The 24,032-nt window shown below is 45.1% G+C and overlaps 1 protein-coding gene and 1 long non-coding RNA gene across 5 annotated transcripts; one reads left to right on the top strand and one right to left on the bottom strand.

The window, feature by feature from the left end:
* Positions 1-4: 4 nt before the first annotated feature.
* Positions 5-21,794, bottom strand: RNPEPL1 (arginyl aminopeptidase like 1). 2 transcript variants are annotated; one of them, XM_080409179.1, is made up of 11 exons: positions 19,958-21,794; positions 13,209-13,349; positions 12,398-12,549; positions 11,853-11,969; positions 10,435-10,670; positions 8,022-8,135; positions 6,871-6,983; positions 5,829-5,937; positions 4,162-4,389; positions 3,715-3,857; positions 5-3,049 (listed from the first exon to the last, which is right to left on the bottom strand). In XM_080409179.1, exons 1-11 carry the CDS (start codon positions 20,675-20,677, stop codon positions 2,777-2,779), a joined length of 2,346 nt encoding a protein of 781 aa, XP_080265305.1. In that variant the 5' UTR covers positions 20,678-21,794; the 3' UTR covers positions 5-2,776. The 2 variants fall into 2 exon arrangements, 1 of the variants encoding a protein (XP_080265305.1); XR_013931653.1 differs by having other exon boundaries at positions 2,912-3,049; positions 3,606-3,857.
* LOC308072423 lies at positions 13,264-23,966 on the top strand. 3 transcript variants are annotated; one of them, XR_013931666.1, is made up of 2 exons: positions 13,264-13,359; positions 21,790-23,966. It is a non-coding gene; the product is annotated as an uncharacterized lncRNA (long non-coding RNA). The 3 variants fall into 3 exon arrangements; XR_013931667.1 differs by lacking the exon at positions 13,264-13,359 and adding an exon at positions 19,931-20,036; XR_013931668.1 differs by lacking the exon at positions 13,264-13,359 and adding an exon at positions 20,286-20,383.
* The last annotated feature ends 66 nt before the right edge of the window (positions 23,967-24,032 follow it).

Here is a 24,032-nt window from a genome sequence, read left to right as displayed (position 1 = left end):
AAAGTAGCCTGAAGCATTAATTTATTTTGTGTCAACAAAAGGAAAGCTTATCTCCACAAACTTGCTGCCAGATTTTTGTCTCTTCAAAATAAAAATGCACTGCTTGCTCACAGAGGGAAGCAAAAGTACCTGAAGAAGGATATATGGAATACTTTCAACAAATCTTGTGCTGCTTCTGTGTTTCAGAAAACAAGTCTTAGGAAAATAGCCATCTGATGGGGTCTCAGACACGAGAGCAGAAACACTGAGATCTCACATTCAATCAGGACACACTGTTGGGTTCAGCCAGCATTTCCCTGCTCCGATGCACATATATGCAAACACGCAGCTGATCTGATGTATTTCAGGCAGTTGTAGTAACAATAAATAGTATTTAATTTTCATTATTTGCTTTTGCTACCTCTCCAAATTCTTGCTGTGCAGCTTTTAAACAGCTTCCATACTCCCTCCATGCTGCATTCCAGAAAAGGACAAAACAAAGACAATGCACCAGGTTAGCTCTTCCACACATCTATAGCAGAGACGCCAAAAAACTGCCCAAAAGGCTAAACTTGTCACAAAGCTTAGTTTAATTTGACAATCATCATAAGGCATCCATGTAAATTAAAAATTCCCACCAGGGTCACATACATTCTCCCACAAAATAGAATGTGTTAATCCAGAGGCCTGGGATTCTAGAAGATGCTAGTGGTTACTAGTCTTGGCCAGGCTGCCGCTGCTGGAAGTGAGGTCCAGGAGACACAGCACCGACAGCGGCAACTCAGGAAGTGGAAAGTCAGCTTGCACAAATCTCTTTCAATAGAGCAACAAAAAACAAAAGGAAGATATTTGTACAGAAAATATCAGTTCTCCATCCTTTCTGGGCAAACAAAACAGAATGAAAAAGATAATCCCATTCAAGGAGCAAAGAGCAGAGCTTGAGTTTTGAAGCCCAACGATGCTGATGGCCCATTTTGAAAACTAATTAAGCACTACAGAGGCCTGAGTTTATTATTGCTTTATCCTAGTTCAGCCCAGGCTAAGGCTACGGTGAAGTCCAAATTAATTTAAAGCCAGAAAATGCAGATCCAGTAACAGCACCTAAGTCCCCATCCATATGTGGGTGTAAACAGATACTTTTCGTGAAAAAAAAAAAAAAAAAAAAAAAAAAAAAATCTCCAGAATTTCCCCTCTTCCTGTGCTATATAGATCCCCTTGGCAGGACTAAAATTTGCCCTGAAGTACGTAACAGTTTCTCTCCCACATTTCCTTTAGCTGAGCTTCTTCCAAATGTTTCACCTTATGTTCAAACTAGCCCTCTATCCCGGTGATATATCAGCTCAGAGATGCCTCATGGGAACTCGCTGCGAGGCACACAGGTACCTTCATGTTAAAAAGAATGTGGCACAGAGTCTAAGAACTATCATTACCTGTGCTCTGTAATACTCAACGATGCTTTGCCCTCAGCTTCCTGAGACCAAACAGCACAGACAGAAGAGAGCATCTTCCCATCTTGCTTGCCTGGCCAGTGATCAAGAGAAATAGTATGCTGTGTAAATGAAATGGCATCTTACCACCACCATAAGTCAGAAAACAGACTCAGGTAAAGCAGGGCTTAAAAGTTTCACATCAAGAAAGAGGGTGCTTCCCTCAGACTATCATATGGCAGGGCAACTGTTATTCAGGGTAAATGTTACTCAAGGCAGTAAAATTTTAGTATAGATATTTCCATGGTTGTCTTACAGGCCCAACAAATGCTAGGGATCTTTAAAAAAATTAAATTAAAGGTCCTGTTAATTCTTCCGAAAGGACAGAAGAGACAGTGCATCTGATGAACGCACATGCTACACATCAAAACACACTAACGAAGGCTGCAGCTAGACTCGTCAAAACAGTTAAAAAATTTTAGGTATCCACCTAGTACCAGAATTGATGGCATTTGGGCACCCAAATTTAACTTTTTTTGAAAATTCAAGCCTACACATTTCTTTATTGCTTGTCCCATTGAGTGCAAAGGGAAAACTGAGGGTAGGGTTAACTACAGAAGGATTTCAAATACATCATAAGGTTTCCCTGTTCTTTTATATATATATATATTTTAATGTGTGTGTATATATATATATAAAAAGCATTATTATCATTATTATTATTATTTAGCCACCTGGGGGAAGGGGGGGAACAGGAGCTATTTAAAATTAGTTTCTTAATTATTTAAGTATTAGTCCCCTACCTCCCAAATCACAATACCTCTGTCACAATAAGGAGCATAACATGAAAATGTGTTTGCTGCCACTGACAATTCCTGAGTCTCTCCTTTGCAGAACTTCAGCCCAAATACCAGCATAATGACAGCTTGACACATATACACTCCCCAGCAACATACACACAGCAAGTAGGACATGCCTTAGTGGCCTCAGACACAAGAAAAAAAAAAAAGATAAAAAAAGAAAAGAAAAAAAAAAAAAGAAAAAAACCAAGCCACCAACCAACAAACTTGGGAGAAACCATCCTGAAAAGCCCCAGGAAAGGGAACTACCCACTTTCCGTGGAGAGGCAACTGCCCAGCAGTCCCTGCCCAGTATAAACTGAACCAAAATATCCATCCCACAGCTGAAGGAGATCTCTGAAACCTGGCAGTGTCACATGCTGGATACTTGAAGGCACATTTGCTTTGTGTTTTGGGAGAGAAATCCAGTTACAACAACACACTGCAGCTGCAGGGCTGAGGTGACACTTGGTATCTTCCCTATGTTCCCGTCCCCATTTTCAAGCTTCATGGCTGGCATGAACTGGTGATCTAAGCAGACACATTAACATCCCTGAGTGAAATGGCACCATTTGTGGCCTCTGAGACTTTGTCCTCAAGCACCATGGCTGGTGTGTCTGTAGTAACTGCTGTAGTGTCTATGGCAGGAAGTGGATTCAAGCCCTGTGATAAGATCTGTTGGATGGTTTTCCGCAAATTGGGATGCAGCTGGTTTTGGGTCTGGTAGAAAATTTCTAAGGCAAAAGACTTGAGGGTGCCAGTGCAAAGGTCCTCATAAAGTGGAATTGTGTACATCCGAGACATCTGCAAAATAAGAAAAACCGGATAATATCATTTCGATAAAAGTCAAGAGGTTCAGCTCTCCTACAGCTACACTCCAACAGCCCTGAATGATTTCAGACTGGAGACAAGCAACGCATTTCTTCAAAAGACAGCCAAGTCTACTCTAAATAAGTTTAGTGCAAAGATTTTTATGAATGATAATAATAAAAAAAATGGTTCTGTAAGACTGAGCTACCTCCACAAACAACAGAGCTATTTTAAAAGGCCACAGTAAGCACGTGCATTAACCTTTTGCTCCTGCACAATAAAAAGTACTGAAAGGAATTCGATGAGTGCTAGCCTTGGTTGAAGTGTAGATATTCAAACACACACATGACTTAGTAGTGTGAAAATTTCTGGTCTGCAAAAGCCAGGGCTGCTACAAAGCAACACAAAAAATGCACCGGGCAGAGCTGGGACAAGGGTATCGAGTTAGGCTAGAAAAACAGAGATTTATCTGTCGGCATTTCAAATTATATCTGCCCATTCCTCCCCACCCGGCAGCAGGTGAGCCATGCTCAGCCCCTTCGCAACACACCTGGTCTACACTTGGCCAGGAAGCAGAAGTTCCAAGGTCTTTCACGTCGCATGTCTCATGCACATGGCTCATGCACTGAGAGGTGCAGTGATTTTAATCCAGTTAGTACCTGGTTTTCCAAGAAGCGACGGACTTTGTAAAGGTCTGGATAATAGTCATTTCGGACTACAATCTGCAACCAGCGGATACGGATTTCTGCATTCATGGAGTCCAGCTGAGAGGAGTAACATTCCGAAAGCTTTTTTATCACCTCTGAAGAAAGCACATAGAAAGAGAAAGAACTATGACCTATTTCGTCAAGTTTGAGGGTCATCAGAGAATAATGAATTGTAAAATCACAGAATCATAGAATGGTTGGGGCTAGCAAGGAGTTTTGAAGATCACCTAAGTTCAAACCCCCTGCCAAAGGCAGGGACACCTTTCACTAGATCGGGTTGCTCAAAGCCCCACACAATCTGACTTTCTGTGGATGATAAAGTCAATGACAGGTAGAGTTCATTAGAATTCAACTAATTATTGCAAGAATACTTTTCTATGTCCTGGTAAGAGTACTCACCATGCGGCAGTGGTGACCCATCCAGCAATCTGTCCAAGAAAAGCACAGTTTGGAACGTTCTCCATTTAGTGAGGTCAACACTGCTGGCAGCAGCAACAGAGTCCAGAGGCTCTGTGGTCCAGAGTTTGAAGAGCGTCTCCACTGGTCTGGTCAAACTGGATCCCTGAGATAAGTCTGGCTCAGCTAACGGAGGTCCTGTAGCATTGAGCCAACGTTCAAACTCCAGTCCTGGAACGAGGAGCACCAGAAATGTTGAGGAGTCTCTGCAGGTGGCCTGGCTGCCTCAAGGTATCAGGACTGCTTCTAGCACAGTTAAGACAGTTTCTAACAATAGCAAATCAGACCAACCTATAGTTACAGTAATGTAACAGCCTCAGCAGTCCCATCAGGCTAGCCTACACTACACCTGGAAGAGTGCCAGCAACACTTCTCCAAATTTAACCATGAGTTTTCTAGAGTTCAATATTACAGGGAGGACGTACAAGAAACACATGTGCTCTTAAGACAGCCAGGCTAACAAGTAACTATGACCAAACTACATTCTAAAGTAAGAATTTGTTGTGCATGCATTTCTCTTTCTCGGAATTTTGAGGAAGACTGAAAAATATGGGGAAAACTGCTTCATAAAAAAAGGAGGTGAGAGGACTGACTAAACTCTTCCTACCCACCAGCAAAATCAAGAAATTTTAAATTTGTTTATACAATCAGTAACTAAAACCAAAACAAACTTTCTCCATAAGGCAGAGGTAGCAGCGCCTGGTTTCCAGCAGAGCTCTTCCCTTTGACCCTTTCCTACCCCAGCGCTTTCCTAACCCTTGGCAATTCTTCCTGTTCCACACCATCTCTACCCTAGAACTCCACTCTCCTGCATCCCCTGAATATTAGCCATGCAAAAGTTAGCATGTACTGTGGTTAACTCATCAGCCATCCAGTGGGCCACATAAAACATACAACTGCTGAGCTCATGCTGCAGCTTTTCCCACAGTTGGTTCACTCATCTGCATCTCTCCACAGGCAGTTTCCACAGAGCCTCTAAGAAGTCAGCTGTACTCCACCACCGCTCTGGCTTAAACTGACCGACGGGTTCCATAATTACTTGCAAGGATGGACAACGGCAGGATAACATTAGTCTTATTTCTTTAAGCAAGTGGGCTAATAAGCACCTAGTAGATTACAGACCTTTCAGAAATCCACCAACGGCTATAAATAGGGATTAAATTCACTAAGAGAGAGTGAAACATTATGGAAGAGATTTTATATTCATAGATAGGACCTTGGGAAAAGTCACAGTTCTCAAAGCAAGTTTTCTGTAATTAAAATAGATGAAATTTCAAAGTGCGTTCACCTTTTCCATACATTTGAGCATGTGTAAAACTCACATGCACTGATTAATTCTGTCTGCAGTGTGAAAGATGAGTTAATGAGAAAGTTAACTGAGAGCCACTCAGCTAATTAATGCCAAAATTGTCAGCAATATAGGATGTTCTCATTTCCCAACATGGAGGCAGTAACAATAAATCACCACAACCACTTCTATCATGAACATCTGGCTATTGCTAAAGGGTTTTGTTTGCCTTAGCATTTTCTTATGCACCCTCCAAGCCAAGCAAAAACTTCATCATCCAGATTTGCTACAGTGTTGACAGTTAAGTAAGTAAATTTCCTACCTGCTTTGCTCTCAACACATTGCTCTTTCAGCTCTGGAAAAAAATTCAGGAAGGAATCCAGAAGATCTTGAGCCACAACGCTGGTAAACTTGTACTTCTCAATGTAGGCCTGAAACAGTAAAAATGATAAATTATGGTTAAGAGACAGACAGCTTCCTTTTGATGTAGAACCACTGCATACAATTAACAAAAAAATAATAGAGACACAAGTGAGAACAAGTATCTGGAAAGCTTTTTTTTAAAAAAAAAAAAAAAATCAAGAAAAATATTATCCCTCCTCTCCCCGAATGAGCAAAGCACCATAACAAGAATAAAATTCAGTAGCTGCAAATACATTGACAGCTGAGTACCAGGTTTTATTCTGATACAGATACATTAACCTGTCAAGGGCAGGAAAATTTCCTTGCACTTAATACTACTGAAAAGTCAGAACACAGCTGGCCACTGTATTAGTCACTCATAGATCATGGGCTAAAGTCATACTTACAAAACTAAAGATAAAGGAAAAATGGAATGGGGGGTGAATGGGAAGAAGAGATGAGAAACATACATGCAAGCAAAAAGAAAAAGCAACAAGATGTTGTCACTTTTCAAAAACAAGTCAATAGCTGACATAATTTTCTATAGGTTTTTCAAATGTGCTCCAAGGCACCAAACCTGCCTCAATATAGGAAACCATGCCCTCTGCCACCCTGGCTAAAAAACCACAAGCTAATACCTTTTAGTAATGAACGAAGTCACAGAGAAACTACACTGGACCAGCTTTCTAATTATCTGGAGCACAGAACAAGAGGTAACAAAAATACGCTGCTACTCTGTATTTGGTACCTCCATAAGCTCAGATTCTGAGATGAAAGAAGAGCAGGAGCACAGTCACTTAAGAGAAATCTCGTAGAATCATCTAGGTTGACAGCCAGGTTCCGCCATTCTTCCACCTCAGACACACGTGTATTCAACTTTACTCCTATCATTTAGCCACAGTGGCAAAACCCCAAATAGCAGCTCTAGATCTGAAGAGAAACACATGCTTATTCAAACTCACTCTTAGGAAGGAGTCAAAGTGTCTTGGGTCACCACAGAGCTGGGACAGGTAGTAAACAAAGCAGTAGCCTTTCTCATAAGTGAAAAGGTTCATTAAATTACTAGGATTTACACCTGAAAGAAGACAACAATGTTATAAGACACTCTAATAAAACAGTAATTTCCAACTCTCCCAACTTTACAGACCTCTCAGAGATCACCGAGTTGAGATGTAGTGACTTTAAAAAAAACAAGCCTGTTGTCAATGCATTTATTTTACTGCAATAAATTAAATGGAAGCAGTCCAAATACACAGGCTGGGGAAAAAAAAGGAAAAAAATCAATCATTGTAAGCTAAGTATTAATTCCCAATGGAACAAGTCACTTCAAATTAAAAGTCACTGAAAACACACCTAGAATTTGAGAAATCCTTTTTTTTTTTCCCAGTGCCAAACTGGAATCACCATACCATACATTCTTGAAGATATCCATATAAAGTAATCACTACTTGCTCCTTCTCTGAGACTTCCAACACATGCTTTTCCATTCCATTTGGTTCCAATACCATCTCCACTTGCATTTTAGATTGTTTCAAATATCATCTAGATTTGAAAAGACTGCTTCACATCTCAATGGTGACCATAGAACTAGAGAACCATCAATGAAGAAGATACATGATGGTACCGGAGTGCAGACATGCATCTGGCTCAGGGGATAACCAAACAGCCTCTGCATAGCTCGTTCGACAGGAGAGCCAGTATGTATGTTTATCCGTATGCTTATGCATACATATGTAGTTCTTACATGAACACATAAGAAGAGGAACATTTAATAGCACAGTATTTTATATGATGTTTCCAAATATTTTAATTATAAACTACTTTATTTTACATATTCAGAAGCTCAAAACCACACAGCTTTCAAGGCAGTTTTTCACACTTTCTACTCAGTGTGTCCTGTTCTTAAACAGAACAATATTTATAAAGATGAGTTAGCCAACTTTGAAGAAAACTTCAAGGCAAGTTTCCTTATTTACTTTTAGGCTGGTTTACAAACCACTATTTCTTTTTTCTTCCTTTTATAAATGGTATGTAAAAATTAGTCTTTTTGGTGTATATTCCAGCATGGATATACAGAAATATTGCGTACAGAAGCTTCAACAAAAAGCAATACCTGGCTCCAGTTTAACCTGAAGCTTGCTGACCGGGTTGTCTTCTCCAAGGAGCTTCATCTGTCTGTGGAGAGCATCAAGGCGGAATGCAGTCTCCAAACATGTGAAGGCAGCTCCTACCCCAGAAAGAAACTTATTATTTATGGGAAAATGACTAGCAAAACCTGTGCAGAACTGCACAGATACAAAATAAAAGCTACTGAAGGCATAAAAGGCACAATAGCAAGATAGAATCACAGTAATGTCGTGGCAAAGAAACGAGTGCAAAATATCCTTGCAAATTGTAATGGACAGTCAGAACCTAAACCAGTGCATTTACTCACTCTGATTGTGCAACAGGCTGAACTGAAAAACAAAGCAGCATGAAAACTATGCTAAAGTTTACATCCTTTGACATCATCCTATCAGTTCTTGCATAATAAGTAGAGCAGCACTGGAATAAGTATTATACAGGTAACTTTCAAGGAGCAATGAAGTGCTACAAAAAAGTCAGTATCACCAGTAGAATAGGAGACACATGATTCCACATTCAGAGCCAAGGATATTACTAAGTGAACGTCAGCTCTTGGGTGAAAACAGAAAAGATTTAGTTGGTATATTACAGATCTTATGGATCTTTTCTCAAGCCTTATCTCGCATCCTAGGCATATTGTATCATGCAGTTTCCACCTTCTGCTCACTAGGACTTCTTATACAGCTGCAGCTGCGCAGGCTACGCTTTCTCTTCTATCTAACTGCAGTGTAGAGCATTCCATGCTTTCAAGCCAAACTAGCTGTATTACATACAGGCAAGTCAAGAGATCTTTCCTATGACCTTGCAGATGTAAAAATCTGTGAAAAATGGATTTTCAGATTCAGAGAGACTTAACATCCAGCACTATAAATACTTTAGCTTTCTTTGCTAAGTCTTCAATGATAGGACTTGTTACATAGATACAGTCTCAGAGACTTGATACATGTACACAGGAATCTGATATAAGCAAAATGAGAATTAAGAACCGGAATATATTTTGAAGATAGAGAACCTGTACTGGCAGAGAAAGGGGCAGATGTGCTTCACAGGGAACCAGGACAGCTAGCGTTAAGGGCAATTACTTCAAGCTACAGGGAGGAGGATTAAGCAAGATCCAACAGGTGTGGTAGTCAGTGGACTCCCAATTTCTGTAGACAGTGTCATTACGAAAATGTTTTACTAACAGTAGAAGATACTCCAGAAATTATGTCAGATATGGCAAGATTTAGGTCAGAAGTTTGTCTCAGGAACAAAACAGAATGCAAAAGAGCTTACTAAAAAATGGCACAGGGAAAGGCATTTCTTAGTTTCTTAAACAACTGCTGCTTGAAACAAGCATGTGTTTCAAGGTAATAGACCAAAATCAGCAAGGATCTTGTCCTATGTCAGAGGGACACACTAAGATGAGATAGAACTGTTCTTCTAAGTCACTTTATTCGTATCATTGCAATGATACGAATAGGTCAGAAAATATTGACCTGTTCTCTAACACTGCGAATTACTCAACATAAAAGAGCTTTCAAAGATACATAACATACATTGTAACATCTCCATATATGCTCAGAGCACTTCTTTTCCTAAACTTCATTATCATCAGCCCATCTCCAAAACCAATACACATGAATAGGTAAAGGCATCCTTCTAAACACTCTCACTGACAAGATTTCCAGAAGTTTTTCCAAGATAGTTTACTCTGAACATATGAGAATACACATGCTACAGGCTTTTAAGAACAGACAAACTAAAGTGTATGTTCCCATTATTCACTTAAATAAAAATCCAATTAAACTGAAAAGCAATAGGAATTATTTACTACTTATATTCTAAAGACAGTACCATACAACTGACCTGTGAAATTCACCAGTACGAACAAAGGCAGGGCTGTGCGATTCTACAGGAAGCCTCAAGCAGACAGACAGCTACGGGGGGGGATGTCCCCTAAGTGCTATTGCCATCATTCTTTCCAACAGTAGGTAGCTACTAACTGATCAGGATTAGAAAGACACTTGTTCAGAAGATAGTTACTTCACAATGTAACCATGATAAGATTTCTTACATCTCTCTCTGAAGCATCCTCTGCTCACCTTGCTCTGACGCATACGAACACTTGCCTGGTACCCACAGTAGTTCCAAAGTTCCTACAAACGTCCACACAACACTGCGCTAGCACACCTCACTCAGAGCCCCTATTACTGTGTCAGGTATTGATTCCACCCAAACCCAAGACAACGACAGACTCAAGCATCTAAGGTGTTCAAATACACAGTTTGGGGCCGTGTGTGTTGCCAAAACAAAAAAAGATCAGCTCCCTACAGACTTGAGCTCTGAAGGCAAATACTCTGCAGCCAACTCTCAATTATTGGTTAGACACAGCATAAGGAGAAACGTTTCTGCATCTATACCATAGGTCTCTGTGGTGATCCGGCGCTGTGCATACGTGGCTAGCCCCTCGCTCAGCCACATCTCCTCCCACGTAGCATTGGTGACTGCGTTTCCAAACCAGCTGTGGGCAACTTCATGAATGACATCAATGATCAAGAACTCATCGCTCTCCAGAATGGAAGAGATGATGAAGGTCAGGCATGGGTTTTCCATAGCAACAATAGGGAAGGATGGAGGAAGAAAAACAATGTCATATCTAGTATTAGGGAGAGAGAAGAAAGAAGAGAGGAGAAAGGAGACAGGTGAATTACAGCTATTTCAAAAGAAACATAGTAACTTCTTCCTTTCCTTTAGGGAAGGCTCTTCTGAGTCTTTTTTGTGACTTCAGGAACAAACTTTCTAGACTGGTGGTGTCTAATTCTTCTGATCAGGGCACCACAGAGTTTATTATGTTGGCCAAGGACCTGCTTACGTTTGGACATAAAGACTAGACACTCTTTTCATGTGCAGCAGATCCAGTACTTCCCAGAAGCATCATGCTTTCTTCACACAGGCAAAAGTCATCACGAGCTGTATATCTGAGAGCCAGAACCACTAAGTTTACACTACATACACTAAGACATATACAGTGTCGATCCCCAGAGGCTCCCAGGAAAGAGAGGCTGAGAAGCTATTTGAATGAATTAATTGATTTGGTATACCTGCAGTGTCAGCAAAATAACTCTGTCTGCTTCAGAACGTAATAATACTATTTGTTTTGTTTTCTAAATTTCTCCATCAACAATCAGCACCGACACACTGGGCTATGTTCTCAGATTATTTCAAGCAACACTTTGTAAGTTAACAATACCACGTTCTTCCTGCTTACCTTTAGAAAAGAAATATAGGAAGCCTTTGTAAACATTTTCTCCCATCCAAAGAATGAAAGCATTCTTTAAAAAACACTATCTTTTAAAAAATAGTCAAGCTTAACTTCAGAAACTATTAATGTTTCTAGGGACTAAGACTCGCAATGACTCAGTACAGAGTCAGGTTTTCAGCATCCTCAGGCATACCACAATAAATATCCCGTGTCAAGTACCATATGTAAAAATAAGTAAGTAAAACGGCCATACATTTTAAATGGTGTCTGGCCCAGTGCTGGACTTGCATCACAAAACGCTACAGTATGAAAAAGCTTCACTTGTCAGGGAAGATCCACTGTTCATAAGCCTTCAGTTCTGCCCATCATACCAGGCAAAACACCACCATGCCTCCACAGTCCTCTTTGTCACTTGCAGAGACAAAAGTCCAAAGTTTGCTTCCAACTACTACAGTGCTGCCAGTTGAGAGGCTCATTTGCCCTGCTATTGCTAGCACAGGGAGAAAGCATGATAATTTCTCAAGATTGTTTTATTTTGTTCCCATCATACATTCCTGGGAGACTTATTAAACTCACCTTCCCCATATATATGGGCCATACAGACTCTCTGCAGCAGTCAACCAGCGCTCAACAATGCCAGAAAGCTTGCTGATGGCTGTTGGCAGCAGGCAAGGCTCTGCCCACACTCTGCTCCTGTCAGACAACAGAAAACATCAGGTGATACTTCAGCAAACTGAATTATCTCTTGGGAAAAACAGCCTGACTTCTCATCACACTGCCACACATGGGAACAGCGCTAAGAGGTCTCACATCAGATTTGAGCCTTCTTTAGGCTAGATACATGGCAAGAAATAATCAAAGATCCCTTAAATAAGGCAATGAGACAAGTAACTGTAATGACTACAGGGGATACAATGAGAAAAATTTATGACAGAGGAAAATATCTTTGCCAGGGCAGTGCCATGCATTTCTTTACCCCCAGCTAAACCTCAAATTCTCTGAACACTCATAGCTCATGGTCCCAACTGTTCCCTCTTCAATGGCCCCACGTATTTACTACTTACAACATGAAGCACTGTACAGAGACACAAAAAGCAGAATCAACTCACTGCAAATCTCACCTTGGACCTATGTCTGCATATATAAGGTCTCCTGCCACCAGGGCCACTAGGTAGGCAGGAACTGGATATTCCATGTAAAATTGGTATACACCTTCCTCTTCTAAGTAGGTACTTTGGGTGGCACTCATCAACACCTGTATGCCTGCTGGAGCCTGGAAGACCAACATCATGCATATCAACTCACTAAAGGTGCACAGCTAAATGACTACACCACAGACCTCTGCTTTTTTTCATCTACGGCTGAGTATGTACATTAAAAACAATAATTTAGATAACACAAAATGTAAGATTTCTGTGAGGTGTTTATACCACAAACTACCAAGCCCATGAAAACGCACCAACCAAAAATGTTACTCCTCCTGTATTGCATGGGCTTTTATGCCAGCTGCCCCAGAAGTGCCCACATATCAAATTATGTCATCTACGCAAAACGCAACATTATTTGATGCTGCTTTCATAAAACTTTGGGGTTTTTCTTTCAAGAACTGATAAAATACAGTTGTATGTTATCATCAATAACCACTTCTGGAAGTGACCAGTCAAATTCTCTCTTTCATATCGCCTATTTCACAGTTACTTTTTCAGCATTAAGTATGGGGAAGGCGAGACCCAAGGGTGACGGGCAACAGACCTTTGTGGCAGTACCCAGGATTCTGGCCCAAGAACCACAACAGGACCTAATAAATCCAGTATTTTTTGTAACACTTAATGTCACAATTAATATTTTATACCATACACACATACTCAATGCTTTCAGAAGTTAACGGCACTAAGTGTTCCATGAACCATTTACAGCCATTTGGTCACTTACCTTGACAGTAGCCGAGTAGGTGCATTTCACTGCTGGTGTGTCAAAGCAGGGGAAGAAAGACCGGTTACACACCGAGTGGCCCTGCGTGAAGACAAATGGCTTGGCGTTGCCATACGTCAGTTCTGGATCCAGCCACCAGATCTGTTGAAACGTGACGTGAAGAAGAGGTGAGGGAAAGGGACAAAAGCACTAGGATGAACCACCAAAAAACAAAACTTGAAATCAAGAGGATTGTGGAAGAGAAGAAACACCCCAGCTGTTTGGCCTCCCAGATGAATACCTGGCACAGGGCACGTTTCCATTTCTAACAATACATCTTTCTGCTCCTGTTTATTTGCCATGACTACTCGGAGTAATTTCTTACTGTCTGGACACCAAGTGGTGCCACAGAACACGGTGTCTTCCAGCCACTCGCTATTTCTGTTGTATCTATTTGCTGGTTGATACCAAGTCCCTAACAAATATCCACGCAAAGTTTTTCTCAGAGGGAGTAATCTGAGTATCTTCATGTTTTTCATTCAACATGAACAGGAGTAGTAGAGGTCAGGTAAAAGCAAGCTGGAGGGGAAAAAAACCCAAAAAAACAACACACCACTCCAAACTCACAAACAAAAAAACCCCTGAGGCTGAACAGTGTACACAACATTATCTCTGACCCTGACACTGCCCTGCTGGCTGAAGCATCAAACATTTTTACACTATGCAAAAAAGTCAGTATATGTAAGAAACATCTGGTCAGTGACACTGGAGGCCTCTTTTTAGAGGGCAGATAAGGAGGTTCTGGGTGGTCACAAAAAAAAACCCCAACAACAACAAACACCACTGAGCATGTTAATTTTCACTATCAACCAGCAAATAAATCATGAGTCAAACCCTCAGAAAATAACTAGAACAGATTAAGAATAAAATGAAAAAGTGCAGTTATTTGCCTTTTTGGTTTTTCTCTTTCAAATGTAATGTTTATGCTTTCACATGCTTCCTGCCTTCAACTTTGAAGCGTAGGAACAATTTTAAATGAGGGTTTTCTTGTAATCCTAGACCTCTGGAGCTGAACTTTTTTCGAAAAAAAAAAAAATCAAATATTGTGAAACTCGCAATAAAGTCAAAACCACTGGAAGTCTTCAGAACAGTCAAGCACAATGAATAAAACTTCTGAGTCTGCCGAATTCTTAGATCAAAGCAACCAATAAATCTGAATTCAGGGAACAGCAGCTAGTGCAGATACTAGTTCGGCTCTGGTCCTCAAGAGAAAGCAATAAAATACAGAAGAGAACCCTGGGTACTATGTCTGCTCTCGTTTTAACAACATATTACAATTCCGTCTCCCAGTTAATCTCTCTGTGTCCTGGCAGTCAAAGTTTTCTCTCTCACCCTCCATCCTACAAGGTTACTCTTTGTTATCTTCTTCCCTTGTCTTTAGACCCTTTCCCTCAGATGCCAGTGTGCTCCTCTCCCAAATCATCCACTTCAGCAGCACCCCTGGGGATCAGTGAAAGGTAAGGAAAGGAAACACTGTCAGCAGCTTTCAGTTATTCATATAGAGGTTCACACTTCCACTGGCAAATGGTTTGGGGTTTTTTTTAGGTGGGAGGCATCACAAAATAAAAAAACCCCACTTTTATCTAGAAGTAAAATTAATCTCAGTGCAGCATTCTTGTCTTGAAATTTGTTTTAAGATTACCCTCTTCTGTTTCAAGCCTGTTGGGCCAGCAACATGCTTAAAGCATGACTTCTGATGAACCTTGCCTCACTTACATCATGAGGGCTAAGGCTACGCGACTATTCAAATCCATGTGCTGCATTTCAGCACATCACTGGCCAAATCCCTAGGTCACAGCAGAGGTGCACCACATAGATACAGATTTCCACTCCATGGATACCTGCATTTCATGGCAATGAACATCATCCCTGCGTTATGTGACATTGTGGAACTGGAGACCACTATTCCAGAAGGCATCTGGGGACACATGTCTCATTAAAATCCACAGTTTGAAACTTCATAGCTTCCACCCAGAACACACATTCACATAAAAATGCAAGCGCTATGTTTTAAACCAGGGTAGTAGCTTTCTAATGACCCAGGAAGGAGGCTCAGATATTAAGTTTTTAAAGCTCTGCCCCACTGCCAACTTTTAAAAACACTCTTTTCATCAACAGCTCTGCACTCGCATCGCAAGAAGTCTGACTTACAATCTCTATCACTGGCCTTGCTGAAGAGACTCACCTTCAAAAGGTTCTGTTGCCTTTGCTTTTTGAGACAGAAAAGGCTAACAAAGAAAACAGAGAGATAAGACACCACCAGACCTAAGCTGCAACACTCCAGTAGGAAGGAAAAAGGGCTGGCAGACACGTCTTTAGTCTTTAGGGCAGAGAGATAAGGGGAAGCTCTCCCTGACCAGTGCAGGAAGAAAACATAAGCAGGAAGCAAAGAGGAACCGAGAAGCTGATTCTCACTTACAAGAAACTCCATAAATTAAGGACAATTTCTTTTCAACCAGTCTCCCTTTATTTGACATTTGAAGTTAAATGAAGCGCCAGCCCCACAGGCCGAGAGGGAAAACATTTGCAGAGGATGAAGTATTTTTTTCCCCTGTTTCCTAATGTCTACAGCTACATGGCAAGCCTCCGTCTCTCTTTCCAGATGCACTTGGAACAATGATGAAAGTTATCCTGAAACAATATAAATAGATGTGTAATATAAATAGATCAGGCTATGCTGTCGGACAGAGGCAGGGCTATGGACTAGGGAAAATGAGAATAAGCAGCATCCCAGAAAGGAGCACAAGGAGCAGGGTACTTCAGGGGGCAGGGGTGGAGCAGCACACAGGGACAGAACAGCATGCGGGGCCGTATCACCTACTCTACGTCCAAATCCCTCCTGTGCTCCCCTTTGGAAATACACATGATGTCATCACCACGCTCGTTATTTTTATCTAGTTTTTCATGTATACAAGAGAGCGGTTTCCCACATGAAAGCTGTTCTATGATGCATTTTAAGTTAAAAAAAAAAAAAAAAAAAAAAAAAAAAGGAAAACGTGCTGCTTAGCTCCTCTGCTGAACAGAGGCTTTGGGCAGTCCAGGTCTCCCCCTGCCCCATACTACAAATAAGCTCACATTCTGTAAGGCACCTGCCAAGAATATCATTTTTATTGACTTAGATTATAATCTTTTACCCAAATCCGGCAAATGACAAAGGCAATTAGCTAAGCCTCTTTCAATTTTAAATCTCTCCATGTTTCTACCTGCATTATTGATGAAGCTCCCAGGAAGGGCTGCAACGCCACAGCTTCTGTTCTAGATAAACAACATGCTGCTCCATCTGATGGCAAAGTAAACTGCACGTGTGAGATACGGAGGATGTGACAGGAACAAGGCACACCTGGACAGCAAGTCACTCTGGGAGGACTGAGGAACCAGGACAAATCTAGCAGAACAATGGCGAAGTTTCCAGCACTGCGAAAAGGGCTGTCCTTTTTGCTAAATCCTGAAGATGAGGAAACGCTATCATTTTTTTTTATACCAGAACACAGAGCAGGGTTTGCATTTAAGGTTGTCATGGAAAGAAAATAGCACTAGCGTTAACACGCATACTGCCAAATCTGAGGTGTGACACAGTGGGCAAGAGACAGATGTAGATTTTTCTCTCAGAGAGGTGGGGGAAGTGGCAGGCAGGCGGGAATAATAATAAAAAAAAATTCTTATGAAAGATTTGTAGGACTAAGAAGTAAAGGGCGAGGGAAAAGAAGTGATTGGGAGGAAGATCAGGACAACTGTCACTGACACACCTGATCAGTGTGTGCCTTCAGCCCACACCATGAGATAGACACAATGTTTATGACAATCCGGCTGCTGATGCAAACTGGTGATGTACCGAGCATATGGTTTCCTGACAGCACAGGGAGCTGGAATGCTCTGTGAAGGCAGATTTAATCTCTCAGCTGTCTCTCAATGTCCATCAAACAACCAAAGATCTTGGCTCCTTCCTCCACGCAAGAAATAATGGGACAGTCAAGTAACATATCCAGATGGCTCAAACCAAGTATATCAAGGCAACAGGTTTCCAATTTTAAACAGACTACTATCTCCGCTGCTGATCTTACTGCCAACACATGAATGCTGCACTGTAACATGAATTTACTGTTTTATAGGTCCCACAAGTATGCTAAGGGTACCATAGAAAATAAACAGTGATCTAAAAAGATTATATTCAGAGAAAGGCCAAAGAAAACAGAACTTTTAGAAGAGAGAGGTCTAACACTGCGAAGTTGCTTCACTTACACAGAGAAAAGGGACTGTGAGAAAATGCACTAGATATGAGTATAAACCAGTTCACCCTTATACACATACAGGTTACTCATCCCTATTAAAATGCAATGCTAGGCTGAAAAACAGCAATGACAGATAGCACTACAATAGCATGAAATAACTTTGGATCCAAAAAAAATAGTTCAGCGCGCTGCACATGAAGGGCTAGAACAGGTGCTACTTGAGGACAAATATTTTGCCAGCCAAAATCTACAATAGTGTTCGAGGAAACATGGTACGATAATTTATGTCAGTGAGCACGCCTGCTTCTACTTTTCAGTATCACTTGAAAAGGGCAGTGCATGCCCCTGACACCATAACCATCAATAATCTTGACAAGACACTACTCTTTGTAGCTTCATTTCAACTGAAGCAGTACACGCCATTAAAGGTACAATAAAGACTTCAAAAGACAGGACGAAGAATAGCTAGTTCACATCTGATCCAAGGGAAGCAAGATAAACAACAGACGGAATGGAAAAAATGCCCTAATCCGCATCCTCAAATACATGACATTTGCGCTGGATTGTGCGCAGGGCCAAGGAGGCGGCGTGTTGATGCAAGGTGGGACTAGGTGAACATCACCCCTGTCGGTGCCCTGCACCTTCCAGTGGTTTTCAGATCATTTCTAAAGCCAAGACTCAGATGGGTATTCCGTTACATCTGAGATCATTGCTCTATAGACAGGACAGTCTGCCCCTTTGGCAACAAGGCTGGCAAAACCCAGGAGAAAGCACAGGCCAGCCTAAAATAAAACAATTTGCTCACGAGGAGAAAAGTATGTTATCATGTACTTTGGGAGGTATGGCTCAGCCAGACTGAGAATGGTTATAAAGCGCACAGCAACACCAAATTAGCTTTAAAAAGAAACAGGTTTCTTCATGAAATCTTTGGGGGGGGGGGGGGGGGGGGGGGGAGGGTGAGAATCTTCTGAATACACCATGGCCCTGAAAGACATCTCCCATGTACGTCTTCAGTGCAGAAGAACTACAGCAAAGTATTGTACACCAAGAGTTCCAGAGGTGAAAAGGAACAGTATCATCACTTACAAGTGGATCTGGATTTTAAAAATGCCGGAATTTCACCTCATTTATGCACTTTTAGGGAAGGACCAGCATGTTAAAAGGTCACCGTACAATAAAAGGGAACCTCTGTCAACAAAAATGTTCATGTGGAACTCAAAAACGTTCACGTGGAACTCACTATAAGCCAATATATTAAGACTATCCAGATCATTCTGAGGAGGAAGCTACTTTTGGGGACTTCAATGTAGCTTTAAAATATGACAGAAAAATGTCCAGCGAACTCATTCGATTCAGCAACACTTCAACACAACGATAAGGGAACGGCCTAGTATCTACTTGCTGTTGGGTTGTTTTGCATGGACCTGTTACGTTCAATTCCCACTCTCATTAAATACGTTGTAATAGTTAAACAGATCCACACATTTACTGGTTTTGACCATCGCAACAACACCAAACCAGCAGGCTGAGAGCCAATTCCACCAAGCAAGACAGAAGCATCAAAGCTGCAAGACTCTCAAAAAAGCATTCCTTTTACGAATAGATGCAGGAACCACATGATGAAAATCACAATTAGTTTAATTCCCAACCTGAACAGACTATCAAGGAACAAGAAGAACTTAGTGTTTTCAGTGACTCAACTTCTTAAAAACACAAGCTCTGCCAGACAGCACCTAAAGGCTAGGAAAACAAAGTGCTTCTAGATACCAGGGGTTTAAAACATAGTGACAGAATTTACGAAGTATGTCGCTACTGAGGAAGGCTAATCCACACAGTGGGCAGGGAAGCGCCTCCAACGGCCACAGGGAAAGGGGCGTTTGGGGCCATTTTTATTCCATTTGGGTTCTTTTTTCCAGCAGGTAACTTGTAGGTATAGGTGGAATCTCCCTCTGCTCTTCTGAGAGCTGAGCGCGGCTTGTTGAACCATCAGCCTAGGTACGTCGGGCCTGATTTTGTAAGCACCTGGCAAACCCCCGAGGGAAACTCCTGTATTTGCAGATTACACAACTCGTCCCGCAGAATTCAGCCGAGGCAGGAGCCTGCTAATTTGCACGCCCGTCGCCAACAACTGCTGCAACACCCTTACAGGACGCAAAACTTGCAACTGGCGACCGGGACCGGGGACGAGCAGCCTCGGGGGGGGGGAGGCAGGAGGGTCCGAGCATCCCGCGGAGCGCGGCGTCGGACGGGGCGGGCGGCGGGCTGGACCCGGCACGGGCAGGTGCCGCTGCTGGACGCGGGGGGACGGGGCCGTTGAAGGCGGGGGATGGCGGCGAGACACCGGCCGTGCCGCTGCCGCGGCGGTGCCCTGACGGGCAGCCGCAGGAAAGGCGTGAGGATGGGGGGAGCGTACCGCCCCCGCCCCGGGACGCGGCGGCCGGTCTCCCCCCCCCCCCCCCCCCCCCCCCCCGCGGTACTCACGGCGGGGCCGTCGGCCGTGGTGTAGCGGACGATGATCTGGAAGGGCTGGTGCGGCTGGAGGGCGGCGGGCAGGGAGACGGTGAGGGACGAGCCGTAGTCAGTGAAGGGGTCCACCCTGAAGCCGAGCGGGCAGGCGGCGCACGGCGGCTGGGCGAAGAGGGGCAGCGGCGGCGGCGGCTCGGCGGCGGGCGGGGGGCTGGCGGACGGCTCCCCCGGGGGGGCGGCGGCGGCGGGCAGCGGGCCGGCGGCGATGCAGGGCGCCGAGAGGAAGGTGGCGGTGCAGGGCGGGCTGGCGGCGCAGGGCGGCGCGCAGGGCGGCGGCGGCGGCGGCGGCGGCGGGCAGGGCGGCAGGGGCAGCGGCGCCGAGGCGGCCTCGGCGGGCGAGAAGGCGAAGGAGCAGGGCGCTTCCCCGGCCGCGGCGCGGCGGTAGGCGGCCGAGAGGACGTGCAGGGCCGGGTGGACGTCCAGCACCAGGGCGCGGGGCTGCGGCCGCAGGGCGCAGAGCTCCAGCACCAGGCAGCCCGCCAGCGCCCGCGCCTCGGGCCGCAGCTCCAGCCCCAGGTGCAGGTGGCGGAGGCTGAAGAGCTGCGAGCTGGAGGCCGACGCCACGTCCGGCGGCGGCTCGGGAGGCGGCGGCGGGGCCGGCGGCGCCTCCGGCCCGGCCGCGGAGCCCTTGCGGCAGCAGCACAGGCCGGGCGGCCGCGGAGCCGGAGCCGCCATAGAGCGGCGGAGGAGGCGGCGGCGGAGGCGGCGGCTGCTATGTGAAATCCATGGGCGGGCGGGGAGGAGGGAGGCCCCGGCGGCCGGAGCGACCGGGGCGGGGGGGGGGAGCGGGGGGGGGAAGGCACCGGCCGAGGGAGCGCAGGGCCCGGGCCCGGAACAGCCAGCCGCGGGCACGGCCGCCAGGGGGCGCCGCGCGGGCCGCCGAGGGGCGCTCGAGGGCAGCCCCGCCCCGCCCCGCCCGCCGGTTGCGCGCGCAGCGGGGGACGCCCGGGCGCGGCGGGGGCAGCGGGCGGGCGGCGGAGGGCCCTGCCCCGCATCAAGCGCACCGGGGTCCCGCCCGCCCCGCGCTGTGCTGCGCCCGGTGCGCTGCTGCCGCTCACTTCTGCGCGCCCCCGCGCAGGCCGTGCGCGCTCCCGCCGACGCGTGCGCAGGAGCCGCCCCCAGCGCGCACCCCCCCGTGCAGCCCCGCACGCCGGCGGCTACATCCACCCGCGCCCCTCAGGGACCCCCCCGGGCTCACGGGGCAGCTCAGAACGTGGGCGCACACGCATCACGCACGGAGCTTCCCCGCGCTCCTCGCACCCCCCCTAGTCCACCGTCACCCCCCTCCGGCCCCTGCCACGCCGACCCCCGGTGTCCCTGCGCTGCGCACGGGCAGAGTGCCCCCCGCCCTCACAGCCCGCTCTGCCTCCTCCACACATCCCGAAGGCTTCGTTTTCGCCTTCCCACCCCCCAGCTCCAAGACAAACTACCCCAAGCCCTGCACCTCGCGGCTCCCGGCAGGGCCGATGTGTGCACCCCCACCCCACTGGTACCCATGTTGGCTGCCTCCATCCTGCTCCTGGTCATGCGCCTCACACCGAGCTCACAGGCTAACCCTAACAGCCTCCCTCTCCCAGCACCCCCCGCACCCCTGTTTTTCAATCTCTCCCCTCGCACCTTGCTGCCTGTAGCTGCCAACACTCACCCCCAACTGCCTCCAGATCCCAGCTCAGACATAACCTGCTTCACTCCTCCCCAGCCCTCGAGGCGATCAATCACACACCATCCACATGCTGCCTTCCTAAAGGGGAAAGGACAGAAACCACAGAATTACCATCTTTATACAGCCACTTGTTCCTCTGCACGGCGGTGGTAGGAGACAGTCCGCTGGAAGGAAGGAGGCGTGCTGGAAGCAACTGCGATTTGAACTCCACGCAGCCCAGGAGCGGCGTATGGGAAATCTCTCTGCCCCATACAGTGACACTCGTGTAAGTTATTTTCACCGTTACGCTTTGCCTCCTTCAGCTGCCTGATGTGTCTGCAAGGCATGTCTTGGGGATGACACAGGAACATTTATTACATGGTTGTGGGTTTAACAAGCCTATAGTGGTACGTTGTAAAAGCCTCCCAAGCCTTATTATGCTAGCGACAGCAGCACCTGCACCAAGTTCCAATTGAGTTTCCACTGTACCATCATGCTCGAGGCAGAAACTGTGGCCCCCGCACCGTGTAGCTGCTGCCGCCAGCTGAACCAAGGGTAAAACAAATCACAGTATTATCCCAGACCAACCTGAAGCTGGGACCATAAGGAAAACCTTTGTACGATTGCTCATCTATAGTAAAACACACACTACAGTTGCAGTAAAAATATAATAAGGCAGCATTCAGGCAAGCTCTTTGATGAGGGCATTGCAGCCGCCCTGCATCTTCTCGGCACATTCTTTTGAAGCATCTTCAAGAAGTAATTTTGTCTTTGCCCAGTCCTCTTTTAAGAGAAACTTTCTGTCCTGCCACATTTTCTCTCCGCATCCTCCTTTTATAAATCAAATTTCCTGCGTTTATCCTTTCCTTCTGTACCCTCACTCACTCGTACCATTTGCCTTTTGAAGCAATTGTGCTTTCTCAAACTTTGTTCCCAGCAATCTAAGACTGCTTGATCTCCCTCCGGTTTTCATCTAGGGGTCATATGCAGACCACAGCCCCAGCAACCTCAGGATCTGATCCTGACCTTCACCACAGGTAATGGTGACGTCTCCTCAGGTGTTCAAGCTAGCACGGCTTCAGGGCCTGACTCTGGACTTAATTACACCGTTCTAACTGCACATTAACTCCACGGGGTAATTTTAGAAGAATCCTACCTGCATTTTGATTGAAGTCCCAAGCAAGTGCAACGTTTCCACTCATCAGATAGATGAGCAGGAACACATTCTCTCCAAGAGTCTCTAAACTTACAGTAATGAATCAGGACTCACTGCATTTGGACAGAAAAGCAAACTGATGCAATTGAAATTCCAGAGGATAATACAACAAAGCAATTATCCCAGGCAAATCTCTCCCAAGTTGCACACCTGTTGGTCTTGGGCCACAGCCTTCAGCTATATACTAAGAAGGTTCCGGCTGGGGTAGAGTTGATTTCCTTCATAGCAGCTAGGATGGGGCTGTATTTTGGATTTGTGCTGAAAAAAAAATGTGCCCTTGATAATTTAGTTACTGCTGAGCAGTGCTTACGCAGCACCAAGGCCTTTTCTGCCTCTCACACCACCCTGCCAGCGAACAGGCAGGGGGTGCACCAGAAGTTGGGAGGGGACACAGCCAGGACAGCTGACCCCAACTGACCAAAGGGATATTCCATATCATATGATGTCATGTTCAGTATATAAAGCTGGGGGAAGAAGGACGGGGGGAACAGTCGGAGTGATGGTGTTTGTGTTCCCAAGTAACAGTTACATGTAATGGAGCCCTGCGTTCCTGGAGATGGCTGCCAATGGGAAGTCACAAAGGAATTTGGTTTGCTTGGCTTGCACGTGCAGCTTTTGCTTTACCTATCAAACTGTCTTTATCTCAACCCACAAGTTTCCTCACTTTTACCCTTCTAATTCTCTCCCCTCCATCCCACTGCAGGGGGGGTGGGGGGGTGCAAGTGAGCAAAAGGCTGCGTGGTGCTTAGCTGCTAGCTGGGCTTAAACCTCTGCCAAGGGATGTGTTAGTATCCCTTTAAGGTAAGTATCTCTTTAAGGTAGTATCTCTTTAAGGAAAGCCTCTGTCCCAACCCCAGTTTTATTCTACTCCTCACAGGTTGAAGCCTTCTCTGGGATATCACACTATAAACTCTAAAGCAGGATCCAGTTCCTGAAAATTTCCATTATCATCAGCCTCTTGTAGAATGCGTCAAAGATACAGTTATCTCAGCCTCATTTGTAAATACTGATGTTCCCTCTACTTCAGTGACAGGGCCCTGGGCCAGGCCTCAGCTTGCTCCTGTGGTTCAGGACAAAAGCCAATAAATACATTGCCCATGTGAGAAGCAACACTTCTGTACTGTCTGTGAGAAAAGTGCCAAATGAAGCAGGTAAACGATTACAGCAGAAAG

This window comes from Falco punctatus (assembly GCF_963210335.1).
Source record: "Falco punctatus genome assembly, chromosome: 13".
Lineage (NCBI taxonomy): Eukaryota > Metazoa > Chordata > Aves > Falconiformes > Falconidae > Falco > Falco punctatus.
This window is presented reverse-complemented; position numbering and strand designations above follow the sequence as displayed.

Excerpts from the sequence above, each read along its gene's own strand:
- RNPEPL1 (XM_080409179.1), bottom strand. The coding sequence starts at position 20,677 with ATGGCGGCTCCGGCTCCGCGGCCGCCCGGCCTGTGCTGCTGCCGCAAG. Across the intron at positions 12,550-13,208 it reads CCTACTCGGCTACTGTCAAG|GCTCCAGCAGGCATACAGGT; the intron begins GTAAGTGACCAA and ends TTGGTCTTCCAG. Across the intron at positions 4,390-5,828 it reads ATGTGTTGAGAGCAAAGCAG|GACTGGAGTTTGAACGTTGG; the intron begins GTAGGAAATTTA and ends TCCTCGTTCCAG.